The 14,151-nt window shown below is 44.9% G+C and overlaps 1 protein-coding gene across 1 annotated transcript in view; it reads right to left on the bottom strand.

Moving 5' to 3' along the window:
* Positions 1–725: 725 nt before the first annotated feature.
* The window catches only part of PELI2 (pellino E3 ubiquitin protein ligase family member 2), a 294,907-nt gene continuing 281,481 nt past the window's right edge, over positions 726–14,151 (bottom strand). The window contains exon 7 of the mRNA XM_078660363.1: positions 726–4,333. Coding sequence (XP_078516489.1) covers positions 3,767–4,333 — 567 coding nt within the window. The 3' untranslated portion in view covers positions 726–3,766. The remainder of the gene's footprint in view (positions 4,334–14,151) is intronic.

The raw sequence follows: 14,151 nt of genomic DNA, 5'->3' as shown, positions 1-14,151 counted from the left end.
TGGATCATTTGGCATGGTTCTACAGCAATAGGAGACATGACCACAAGTCGAGGTATATGCAAATGTATTTTCTTCAGAGTCCCCATTTAACAAAAACAGGGTCAAACTCAATAAGTAAATCATGATTTAGAAGGAAAAAAAAGAAAGAGGACAAACCCTCAGAAATAGACTTTAACAATGATGCACTTTCTGAACCACAACAATGTGGTACAAATTTCTTGCAATGCTAAGGAAACCTGACCTTCTGCAGGATGCTAGGATAGGGAGAACAGACTAGACGACGGAGAGAGAAAAGTCAAACGGAGAGAGAAAAGTCAAGTTGAGGAATGATCAGTACATATGGGGAAACAGTGGAAAGGAAGGCAAAAAGTGGACTGCAGAAGAAGTGAGTGGGTGGAAGAGAAGAACGTCAGAACACAGCAAGATATATCGTAAGTAAACAAAGTAAAGATAATGAATGTACAAATACTCAAAAAGCTAGACCACAATGACCGTAATGAACTGAAAAATGCTTGCAAAGCCGTCAATGAATTAACTATGAGAAATACTTGCAAGTAAACAACTGAAGGCAGTAGTCATCATAAAGACTGATTTCAAAGTAAGATGAAATGTTTGCCTTAATAAAATAAAATGTATGGCTCATAGTCCAATGTATGGTTGTTCAACCAACTCACACGAAAAAACCCAAAAGAGAGGAATAGTACACAAATAAAGTACAAAAAAGATCCAACTTTAAATACAATTTATTGAGTTTTATAATGCGCCGTGTGCCACCCAGAGGCAACTTTAGAGCACTAAGTTTAAAGTACAGTAAAATTAGTAAAAGATTTCAGGTCAACAGAGGCAACTGCTAACTAATTAAATTTTCTAAAATAAACTTAACATGTTAAATCTGGCAAGGTCACTTTCAAAACAGAACAGGAGAAATGGCATGTGCACAATCACATGTACACAGTATTTAACGAATTATACAATTCATACAATTAACCAACTAAAATAAATTGCATATTGCACAATTCCTTACTGAGAAACAGCAGCTAAGTTGGGGACCAAATACAAATGACAAAACCTCAAATGCTAAGAAGGATGTGGAGAAAAAGAATAAATGAGAGCTGTTTGACAGTCGACCCGTATCCGCCTATGGTACAATGCCCACTTTAGCAGCTGGTAATTTTGTCCTTGCTGCCGGCAGCTACAAGCAAGCACTTATTTTCTATGAGGCGGGTACAGCAGTCACTAAGTGAGGAATACAATCGTCACTCTTGTATGGAAAGCACATACACAGTCTCTATTTCCTTTAAACGACAGCCTACCTGCAAAAATCAATACTGGTTTCAACAAGGTCTTCAGTGCCCGTGAGACTAAAAGTTCCTCAGTCTGGTTTTTGGCTCAAGTTCCACTCTATTCCTGCTGGCAATCATGCAATTCTTGAGCCATGCATCTGCTATTCATTTGACCTAACTTTGGAACTTTCTGCACATTTGTGAATATATTGCACGTCCCAGTGGCAGCAACTTTTGGTTCCAACTACAGATTTGGAACACACCATAGATATAGTGTGTCTCCTACTTTGCCAATAAAGCAATGGACTAGTCCGATTCTTGCTCAATACTTTGTGTCACTGTCACAATGAAACAAGGACTAGCAGCATCCATGTAGTGTTCACGTGCCAATGAGGGTGTAGAAAACATTTAACCCGTAAAATTCCTTACGGCATTATAGATACTTCAGAAGATACCTCCATCTTATTGCAATGAGTCATTTCAACCCATTTCATAGGAAATGAGAGAATCTATATCTATGGGTTGGAAAGAAAACCAATTCCTTTTCTGGCAGGAAAGGTGTGGTCAGCTTTAATTTCATGTAGGCAGCATTTACTGGTAAATGTACATTTTATGACTATCCAACGCACAGGCAAAGTGAGATTGAAATCGGCTTCTTCACCTATAGAACAGTAAAGTTACTAAGTCAGACGAAGCCCTTTCGAAGAAATGAGTGTGTGTGGGGAAGGGGGGGGGGGGAGAGAGAGAGTGGCCAGAGAACGCAATTTTAAGCACTTAAGACTAATCTGAAGGTCTGCCCACTGACACCACTTCAACCTCGAATAGTGATCATTATACGATCAAATGCAGGTTGTTGATTTTAAACGCTTTTCTGAAACTCCTTCCCAATCAATGTGGGAAAACAGGCAAAGGTGGATCAAAATATAACCCCTCACTTTTTATGGCACATATTATGTCAGATGAGCACTGCGAGGATATTAATGTAATTCGTCTTATGAACAGTTTCCTCAAACGGCTTTTAAAATGGAAGGTGATCATCTGACCATTCCTGGTCAGGCCTTTTTGAAAAAGGTCACAGTTAAGAACAATATCTTTGAAGTCATTAGCAATAGATTGGTGCATTTCACCAGAGTAGTCCAGCCAAAATTTATTTTCAAGCACTCAAAGAAACACATGACTGAAAGTAATGCTCAACACTTCACTACCAAGAGGGGAGGCAGGTACAGCAAAGGAACCATACCACAAGCTCCCCATCTTGAAATCTGGAAAGGTAAGACTTTATCATGACAAGCTACATCAGATCCAGGAATAGCGGAGGCTTGCAATGTCCCTGAGTTTGGTATTTTGATTAGCATTCATGCAAGCTTAGTGTGCATTCTGGCGTATGACAGTCAGGCAATTTTCAAGGGCCCTTCACAACTGGACTCTCCATAGATGATAGCCGGAATGTGTGGAGTGACCAATCTATTTTAAGTGGTAGGCCAAATGTGATGATAGAATTTGGTGCAAGCAATGCCAAATGGGATGCATATCAAGAAGAATTATGATAAAAGGAAGTTCATTGCTATATGATCCTTTCTTGAGGCATCTCCTGGCGTTGCCTTTAACAGCTAATCATTCTGTTATCACATAACGAAGATGTTTCCACAACCTTTGGGAAAATCCCTGAAATCTATATTCTGCCTCAATCTTTCATTATTGATAGAGGAATGTTTGCTTGGTACATTGTATGATTCTGTAAGTTTCTTTTGTCTCAAGCAGTTTAATGGTTGACTGTTTTAATTTCTCTCAAGAATTCTTTGAAACTAAACGGTGTCCAATTTTGTTGTATGGTGTTTAACTTTTATGTTGTTTCTCAGTAAAGAAAGCATAACAGAGACTGATTTTAAAGTAAAATGGCCTTTTACTTCTCATAGTTAAGAAAACTGTAAGCACTGAAAATACCCTCAGTAGTATAGCTTTTAGATAATAAACAATGAGAAAATATTTAATCAAAAATATTAAAAAGAAACAGCACTTTCAAATACATTGACTGTATTAAAATAGACTTTATAAATATAGAACGTTTTAAACAAACAGGCTTGAACAAATATGCCACTGCTTTGAATTATGCAGCACAATTTAGCAGCCCAATTTTCAAGTATTTGTCTCAATGGATGCAAGGTAATATAGCTAAGCGAGTTAAGACTACACTATTTGGACTTTTGGGGAACCTGTAAGTCACAGGCTTATATAATGGAGGAACCGTTTTTTCTCGATCTGTTATCAATACAATGAATGCCAGTATGTTGGACAGTAGTAATACTTAATTAATTACATTGCTATAAAATGGAAAATCTGTCATAAGAAGCGCCATATAAAAATACAAGCCATTCATTATATCATTTATGCCCCCTCATAATAATGTTATAAAATTTAGTGTTGGCAAAAAATTCACAGTATTGACTTAGCAAAATGATGTTAGCTGTGTCTCAACAATGGCATCAGTCAATGGGTCCTTGGAAAATGAGTTTGACACAGCCTTCTTCTCCGGATAACTGTGTTGCACAGAAAGGACATGCAGCATGAAATGCATGAGTACCATAGGGTAAAGGAATCTGTGACCAGTACTTAGCAGACTTTTCAGAACACACATGCCCACACGGGCGGAAAGCATGAGTTGGAGGTCCGGCATCAACATATAATCCAGCCTCACATCCAAGCCAAAGAGGCACATAAGGGCCCACTGTCCTGCACATCGGGCACTCTCTTTCGTTAGATTCTGTGTCATTGGTATGACCCCAATTATGATAACCATGTACATGACCACAAGCGAGGTAGGCCCAAGGTTGTTTCTCTTCTAGCACCTCTTTATAGTTAATGCTTGGAAAAGCTAAGGTGTTCAACCCAACAGGGCACTGTGGTCTGGCAGCATTAATTTCTTGTCGGAGTGCTTCAATGTGCTTTAGAGTTGGTGTGTGAAACAATCCATCTGCTGTTCTCCACAGAAGTGTGGCACCACAAAGATCAATTAGAGATCCATCCTGTAGGACATTGGTTTCATTCTCCACCTGTGTAAACAGTGAAAGCTTTGTTAAAATGAGACTGTAAAAAAGTGTAAACTAAAATCAGTAAATGTTTGGCATCTCTTGAAAATTTAAATAATGGAAGTATTGAATGAACATTTCATGGATCATTATCAAGTGAGCATGGCAAAATGTCAAATGAAAATTTCATGCACAATATTAAATTGATATTTCACTGTAGAGTAGTAATCTGATATTTCATAACAGTATTAAATTGATATACAATATCTGTTCCTGTAGGCACTACAGTGGTGGGCACAGTTTCCTTTTGCAGGGTCAGTATTTTGGTTCAATATTACAATCACAAGTGAGTATGTTTTACCTTTATATTTCTCATAGGGTAAGGCAACCATTTGTTGGGATACTGGGCGAGATAGTTTTGTTTGGTGCATGGAAATTCTGGAAGGTTTCCAGAACTGCCTCGACAGTGCAGCTGTCTGCGAGACCTGTTGTACAAGTTACTTACCTTTGGTAAGGATATATCTGTAAGAAACATTAGTAGTGATAGATTCCTTACCCTAGAATTACCCCCAGGCGTAAGACTGGATCTGGAAAGTTTTCGTCAGCAGTACCCCTGGGCGTCGGAAGGTGGCGTTGTGCAGCTCCGCATCATTTGTTGGCGTCGTGTTTGCCGGCAGGACGCCGCGGCAGCTACTTAGACGCCACCCTCACGCGTTGTCAGTTCTGTACACTACGTCCTGCGCCAGGAACGCAGAGACATGCAAGAAACTGCCCACTGTAGCAATGAAACTAGGGCCCTGAAAGGGATGATCTTAACCCTGGAAATCAGTATATAGAACGAGGAGGATGTGTGGGGCAGTAAGGAATCTATCACTACTAATGTTTCTTACAGATATATCGTTACCGAAGGTAAGTAACTTGTTCATCTGAAAGAAACACATAGTGATAGATTCATTACCTTAGAATAGTCACCACACCAATAACAACCCCCGGTGGTGGGTCTGCAAACCAAGATCACACCAGAAAGTCCTGGAGAACAGAACGGCCAAAGAATCCATCTCTCCGGACTTGGCTGTCCAGGCAATAGTGTTTGGTAAATGTGTGCTGCAAGGCCCACGTAGCTGCCTGACCGATGTCATGCAAGGGAACTCCCCGTCCCAAAGCAGTAGTGGCCACCGTCGCCCTGGCAGAATGGGCGCGTAGCCCGACTGGAGGCTCCTTTCTAGCCAAAGAATAGCATGCTTTGATGCACAAAGCGACCAACCGGGAGATGGTCTGCTTGTGCACGGCCCGACCTTTCTTGGCGCCGACGTAGCCAACAAAGAGCTGACCATCCACCCGGAACTGTTGTGTGCGGTTCAGATAGAACGAGAGCGCACATTTTGGGTCCAGCCCGTGGAGCCTCTTCCTCTTTTGAGGGATGCGGAGGCGGAAAGAAGGTGGGCAAAGTGATGGTCTGCCCGATGTGAAAGGCAGTGACAACCATAGGCAGAAAAGCTGGACGTGTTCTTAGGACAACTTTGTCCGGATGGATAGTAAGAAAAGGAGGTTTAGAAGAAAGACCAAACAAAAATATTATCCCCTTGACTCCACAATCATATAAGCAAATTATAAAATGATAGACATTAGTTTCTTTACACTTATAGTATATAAAATGACATTTTATTAAGAGAAAATATTATTCTGACAATTTTCATAAAATACACAAACCCATTAATTATGCCACAATTCAATTGATATAATCACCTAAATAAAAAACAACATAATAATCCCTTAAAATTGTTACTAACAAGTAATATTTATGACATGCATATTTAAGACAGACAGAAAGGTTGTAAGACATAAAACTTGTCCAATACTTGTGTACATCCAATCACCTATATTAACACAATGCCTGATACATCGATTCAATCTGTATTTCAGCAATAGTGCCAATCTTCTGGATTGTACTCTTATTTGCGTCGACGCGTTTCGATGGCTATAGCTTGTCACACCATCTTTCTCAAGACAAAGGATAATTCTGTCACAATAGGGTATATTATCTTTTCTCCCTTGTGCTTTCTGTGTGTTTTTATTGACTCCTCGTCCTTACTTCGGAATGATGTTTGATATTCTTGGATTTCTTGATCATGTCTTCTTAATTTAGTCTTTTCGTCAGTAACCCGGGAATTTCGCGGAACCCCATCGTACGAAGGCAGAAACTTTGCCGATTTGTAAGGGCATTGGCAAAAAAAAGGAACGCCATTTTGCATTTATATAAAGGGACCAAGAGTATCCATATAATTAACCGGTCGAGACAACTGTGAGATGAACACACTGCAGCTTTGAGAGCAGTACCTGATAAATCAAGGAACGGCTGCGCCTGCTATAAACCAGTGTAGATTTTATGGTTTTTTTTAAAATAAACGGCGTTTGATGGCCTGAAAGCTCTGGCTAGGAAGGCTTTGAGGCGGATGCTGCGGGGGTGGAGGTGAACTGACCCGCCCGCTGGCGCCTTGCCCCGCCACAGCGGGACCCACGTCCGCGGCCAACCTCTAGGTTGGTTCTGCCGCTTGTGGCTGAACGAACATGTCGGGCGCCCCTTCCGTGGTCACGAAAGGAACGAAAAGCAGAAGTGGCCGTGCACCTGGTGGAAAGGTCCAAGGACTTGGCCGTAGCCTGGGAGTCCTTAAAGCGTTCCAGCTCATGATGTGCTTTCTGTCGCTGAAAAGGCAACGACCATCAAAGGGCATGTCCATAAGAGAGTTTTGGACATCCCCTGATAAAGCCTGTGGACCGCAGCCAGACGTGGCGGCAGAGAGCCACCGTCGTGGAAATCGCTCTGCCTAGTGAATCCGCGGTATCCAGTCCGCACCTTATGGCAAACTTCACTGCATCTCTCCCCTCAGCAACAGCCTGGGAGAGCAGTGTCCAGGCCTCCTCCGGACACTGAGGCACCACTTGCGCACCCGTATCCCACACAGAGTGGGAATAACGGCTCAAGAGGCATGCGGTGTTCACGACCACAGCGCTAAGCTGGCAGATGAAAACAGTTTCTTACCAAACTGCTCCAGCTTCTTGGATTCCCTATGCGGAGGGGCGGTAGGGAATGTGCTCTGGGAAGTAGAGGTCTGGATAACCAGACTCCCGGGTGTGGGATGGGTAGACAGAAAAGCAGGGTCGCCCGGAGCCGGGCAGTGGCGTCTTGCCACACTCCTATCCACAGGAGCCCCTGTGGTGGGCCTGGACCGAATGCCCATAAGAACGTAAGTTAGAGCTTCATTAAACGGCAGCAGAGGCTCCGAAGAGAGTAGGGAGTTCGAGGTTGAGGGCCTCGGCCACCCTACGCAAAACCACACTGAAAGTCACTCCCTCCTCCGAAGCCACAGAGGGAGGAGACAGGAAGCCAAGGTCAGGGGATTGGTCAAGACCACTGGCATCCTCTAACTCTTCTGCCCAGTCCTGATCCAACTCACACTGCTGCGTGAGAGGGTCCTCAGACCCCTCCCACTCCTCCATGGCTTGAGTAACAGGTAGAAAAGATGGAGGCTGAACATAGGGATAGAAATCCCCTATCGGCGTTGGAATCTGCATCAAACGAAGCCGGACTGGCGCCATGTTCAGTTTGGGGCTGAAACCGAGGCCGACGTCATCCGAGGGACCAGACGACATCACAGGCGGTACTGGGGGATTTGACGCCGGCGTATGAGTCAAAAGGTCAACCGGCGTCGACCAGGATCCATGCCTGGAACCAAGGGGGTCCTGCAACGCCGGGACCGAAGCAGCCGGTAGCACAGGGCAAGGACCCCCAGTCGGGCCCGAAGGCGCACCAGCAGTGGCCGACGGCCCAAAAAGGGCAGCCATGGCTGCAAGAAAGTCGTGCACCTGGGCCAGAGTCACTCCCGGACCTAGAAAGGGTGGGTAGGCCGGGGTCGACTGCACAGGCTCTGCCAACGCCACGGGGTGGTACCGCCCGCTCCCTCAGCCGCGTCCCACAACCGGCGAAGAGAAGTCTGAGAATGATGACGCTTCTTCGAGTGTCTCAACTTACCTGACCCCCAGCGCGAGGACTTGGAACCCGAAGAATGGTGATGGTGGCTCTGCGACTGGTCCCTCAACTTCCACCTCGACCAGGACTTCGAACGGCACGGAGCAAACTGCCAGACTTCCAGTAACTTTCGGGACCGCTTCCGCAAAGTCTTGGCCCGACACTTCGAGCACGACCTGGGGTCACGGTTGTGCTCCAGGCAGTAGAGAAACACGTCGTGGGGGCTGGTCACAGACATCATGCGGTGACAGGCTCCGCAGGACTTAAAACTGGGCATCCCTACTCTGCACCAGGAGTCGATAGACTCGAAAAAATGGAGAAAAAAAATCTCAAGAACTCAGTCAAAAATTTACTGTGGGTATTTGCTCTTCCCGGATCTGCGATTGCTGGCGCGGAAAAATAATTTAACTGACATCAGCGTACGAGGGCGGCGTCTAAGTAGCTGCTGCAACTTTTTCCCGGTGAAGGCGATGCCAACGACGGACGCGGAGCTGCACAACGCCACTTTCAACGCGCAGGGGCACTGTTGACGAAAACTTTCCAGATCCAGTCTGACGCCTGGCGGTAATTCTAATGTAAGGAATCTATCACTACGTGTTACTTTCAGAAGCTACCAATTCTTTAAAATACATGGAGAGTGGGATTGGGGGTCATCTTGGGAAGTAGTATTCTCTCTGCTCATGCTTTGGGTGTTTTGTGTATCATTTTGTCTCTTATTGGGTGCTTGCATTCCAGTATACAAGGGACTATATTATACCTCACCACATTAAAATTTTTAACAAATAAATGCATTGTAAACAGAACAGCAATTTTTGTGTTTTGTTTTATCACTGCAGCTGATTTCCTCTTAAATATTTAAGTCCAGCTCAATCGGCAAGCCATTCTTTCACAGGTGGTAGAAAATAGTGTCCAGAGAGGGTGTGACAGGCTCATGAGTGCCATCTAAGGAGTTCTGTAGATCAGGCTCAAATTCCCAGCAGGGTCCACGGCCTGAGGAAGACTAATACAATTCCACCAACACAAATAACTCATATTTATTTGAGGGAAATGAAGAGCAGTGCTCAAAAGATGCAGCATTGGGCAATGCAAAGGAAATATCATTGATATAGAATGTAGGATTTCTCTGCTGATAAATAGCTCACGGCTACTCAATAAATATGGCCACTGAACTGAAAACAAAGGAGAGTTGTCTTTCAATACTATACTAACTCTATACCTTGGCAGTAGCTGATGCCTTTATCTATTTTGTTAATTCAGACATTAAGGGAAAAAAAGGTGGTATGATCGTAGTTAGGGGGCCATGTTTTTATCGTTTCAGCATCAGCAAGCACCTGAGGTTACTGATTAACTATCTGCTTCCTACAAGCTTTAGTATTTTGTTGCCAGTTATAGCAATAAGTACAGGTGTAAGATAGCTCAGTATATCAGGCACCTGCTAAGGCGATCCTGACATGAACAGGTATACTTTCAATCCTGCTTGAAGTTTATATACAATTAAGTGCCTACTTTCCCAGTTGCAATATACAAATTGTGTACAGGGTTAGGATGGACCCATATGTTCAAGTTGAGTTTTGATTTTCCATTAGGTGGCCACTTGTGCTTCTTAAGGGCCCCCTGTGTCAGCAGTTAGCTGGATTTGTATGCTTCCATTTAGGTCTCCAGGAACTAAAATTGTGGGAAGACAAGGCAATGTTCACCAAGAGCCAAAAGGCCTTCAGCAATGTCACCAATTTTGCGTCTCCCCCCACATTACAATAAAACCAGAAGTAGGGATTCAGCTGTCTGTATAAATGTCTCAAAGGGTTAATCATCAACTAAGTACGGATGAAAAAAAGAATATTGGTCCTATATTCGCACATGTGCCATAGTCAAGAGGTGGTTTGCACTTCATAATTCCAGACAATGTTCGGCCGGGTCCAGTTTCCTGCGGGGCAGTTTCTTCAAATAAATCATTCCTAAAGCATCTTTTGAGGGAGATGGGCGACAAGGGCCCTGTTGGACTGGTCAGCCTTAGGGTGGTCTCCCCCTACATTTTTGCTCTTTTGCCTCCCATTTCTACCTCCCATTTTTGTTTGACTTAGGACTCTGTGCGCCTTACCACTGCTAAACAGTGATGGGGTGCAGGTGCTCACCCCTAAAACATGGTGACACTGGCATATTTGCCAATGGTCCCTGCTACCGCAGGTAGGCCTACCCCTCCATAGGTTAACATTGGAGACCCCCCTTATGGGACAACTTCTGACTGGGAACTAATAAGTATGTCATGTTTGGTCTAGTTGTAATCATGGCGGGGAACCTTTTCCAATGATATTCTGAGTTTGGGCACTACTACTGTAGAAATCCCACTTTTAGAAAGTGGAAATTTTTCTGCCTAGACTTAGTCTGGGCACTGCAGTCTCCCCCCTCCCATCTGCACACCGATAGCCTACCTGGGCTGTGAGGAGGGAGTGGTGATTCACACCTTCTCCACTTGAATGGGCTGTGACTGGCTGCCCCACCGTAGCCTTAACAACCCTGCCTTTTGTCACTGTAGACAGCCAGGTCAGGGAAGGCAGGGAACACCCCAGAACCCCCTATACCCTTCCAGAAACTTCTGGCCCCTTCTAGTACCTACACCCCAGGGAATAAAAGAGGGTCCTGGCCACACATCTTTGTTACACTACTGGACCAAGAAGAATCTCTGCTGGAGTGAAGACTGCTGCGCCAAGAGGATTGCCACACTGCTGAGGCTGACTGCTCCTAGGAACCGCTGCCCCAACTTGCTTAGCTGCCCTTCTGCCTGCTGATCTTGCCCTGCCAGGGAGACTGAAGAAACAACACCAGAGTGTCTCCATAAACTACTGCTGACTGTTCAACTGCCTGGTGGGGAATTCAGAAAGACAACAGCATTTTCTCTTCTCTAAAAACGACCTTTCTTTGAACAACAGCGCTTTAAGGACTTGCCCCTGCAACACTGTGTCTGCATTCAGCATCACTGGTCCCGTGATCTGTAATAAGCGCCACTGCAGTGCGGGGTGTGTAAGACTGATTCACCGTTACCCTTGAAGTCACCGCTGCAGGCTCGAGCGAAGCGCGCTCTCTCTAAATCAGCCCCTCCGTGGATTGAGACCTGTAAGCGGTCTACAGCGGCACCCAGTGACTGCGGGGCTTTGTGCCTGGCTCGGATGCCGGCGCGACTGCTGAGCCATCTGAAATTGCCCTGAGATCACCGCCGTGGGCCCGAGTCCAAGCGCACCGAAATCGCTGCTGAAATCACCGCTGAGGCCCAGGAGCCTCGGGACCCCCCGGGCGCGTCATCACCGACTTCAGGGAGAAGCCGCACTGGGATTGGCTCCCGCACGGCGTGTTGCCCGCCAACGAGGGGCTCGTCCCAAAGCGAGGCCGCGTTGGGATTGCGGAAGGGCTGCCCCGCTGGCAACCGTGCAGCGCTAGTGAGCCGAGGAGAAGAGCTGTGAGGGCTGGCCGCAACACCACCCCCCCCCCGACAGGCAGCGTCATCGTGAAGCAGGCACTCCTGAAGACCGGAGGAGACCTTAAGTGGTACCGTCCCGTCCGTCTCCCCGGTAAAGCCCTGTGTGGGCACAGAGCCTCCCCCGCCGGCTAGTGTGTTGGGCGTGATACAGGAGCTGTGTGGGCAGTAGTGCGAGGCTCTGTAGCGTGGCCGATAGCGGGACTACCGGGGCCTATGTGCAGTGTTTTTAAGCTCCGGAGACCATGCGTAGTTCAGGGGCTGCCTTTATTTAAGAGCGGGCTTCCAGGGGCTGCCTTTATTTAAGAGCGGGCTTCCTGGGACTGCTCGGGCATTCCTCCTGTGATCGCGCCCCCCCCCCCCTACTCCTTTCCACAGTGATTGTCCCAGCCTGCATCCGCATGGGAGAGAGGTGCGGTGCCGGGTCCTTCTAATCCTGACACGCTTGGCCCCAAGTAGATTAAAAACGTATCACCAGCAATAAGATCAGAGCGGAAGTGACATGCATTATTAACCCTTGTCACCTACATCACGGAGGAACTGTTTGCCCTTGGGGAACTGTCTTCAAGGATCCGAGATTGGCTTAATCTTCTATGAGTGACTGGGGAATTGTTCTTGCCCTAAAGTCTTCCAGCTAACGGACAGTCCCTGCTGGAATATCTGTAACAGCCATCCCAGTGGACACTTGACTGAAACCTTTCCGTATCTATATGTGGAGTCTTACTATATTTTGGATCTTGCGTAGTTTTTAGATAAAGATTTTACATAAAACCTGTGTGGTGTCCCTTTTGTGAGTGCCTTTACTGTATTACTGTTGGTGTGTGTTGCACAAATACTTTACACATTGACTCCTGCGTTTAGCCCACCTACTTTGTGCCAAACTACCCTGTCGGAAGCAGTGGTCCCTACTTTCAAATTAGAAAACTGTGAAACACATTTCCTGCAGTACACTTTCCTTGTCTTCTGAACAGTATCATTTAGCAAAAGAGTACACAGAGACCACAATCACAGCAAGGCACTTGCACTTAATAGAAACTCCATGTGGGAGAGCCAACACCTCTGCTTTCCTCCCCACCGAGTGAGTGAGAAAATGCTGGGTAGGGTCCTAACAAGTTCGCGCAAAATGCACAAAACTCACCTGGAAATTTTCTGACCAATTTCCCCTCAAGTTGACCTTCAAAGACACAGTCTAGCAGGCTTGCAGATGGATGTACTGAAGAATCTACAGCACTTCCTTCTGTAAACATGTAACTATTGAGGTGTAGACTGAAGGGCTGTAGATTCACAGGCTGTGTGCACTCCTACCATCTAGTGGCAGGCCCAAAATAATATAAGTAGTTTTTCTTTGAAACCTGATGTAAGAAAGTGGCTCTATATATACTGGACCAAAGTAAGGTACAGTGTGTATAGTCCCCAGAGGTTTGGCAGAGGCTAAAGTTAGATATAACCTTACTCTCTAAAGTGGTAGCTTGGTCGAGCAGTAAGGCAGTATCAGAGGACAGTGTAAAGCATTTGTTGTACACACTCAAGTCAGCAAATGGTCTCACACACTCAAGAACTGAACTCTAGGCCAATTGTTTTGTATCAAAAGATATAGTTGTTTTAATTTAGAACCAACAAGGTATCGAAATATACTGTCTCATGATGAGTTACTTTAGGTAAATATTTTTCAAATAGGCAATAGACTTTTCTAATGCAATGGTTACAGTTTGTTGCAATAGGCAACACAGTGCAATATTGAGCTCAATGGGAATTTTCAGGTAAATGCAATTAGTTACTTTGTAGATTGCTTTTCTAACCACAGGACTGGATCCTAGATTCAGTCCTGGGACATGAGCTGTAAACAGTTAAGTAAAAACGTTTTGGTTACAGTAGTGATTTGTAAGGAATATTATTGTATTTTAAAAGTAGACACTTAGAAACTTTTTCAGTTGAAATTACCAATGTTATCCTATGGAAGGAAATTCACTTTGCAGGTAAAGTATGTTCACGTTACTTTTGTAATCCAGTACTGGACTCCTAGGTTCAGCACTGGGACCTCTATTTAAAACCGGTAAGTAATTACGTTTTGGTTCTTGGTACGATTTTTAAAGAATATTTGTAGTTTGCAAAAATCAACACTTAGAAGAAATTTCACAGATAAATAGTCAATGGTTTCCTATGGAAGAAAATTCAGGTTACTGGTAAGTACGGTTAAAAATACTTTTCAGCGTTTGTGCTAGGCTAAGAGGTGCAGCCGATACCAGGTGAGTAAATCGGAATTCGTTGTTCGGTTGATTTTCGGTGAATATTTTAAAGTTCCAAAACTTCACACTTAGTAGAATTTCCAAGTGAAACCAGTCAATG

This window comes from Lissotriton helveticus, chromosome 9 (genome assembly GCF_964261635.1).
Source record: "Lissotriton helveticus chromosome 9, aLisHel1.1, whole genome shotgun sequence".
Lineage (NCBI taxonomy): Eukaryota > Metazoa > Chordata > Amphibia > Caudata > Salamandridae > Lissotriton > Lissotriton helveticus.
This window is presented reverse-complemented; position numbering and strand designations above follow the sequence as displayed.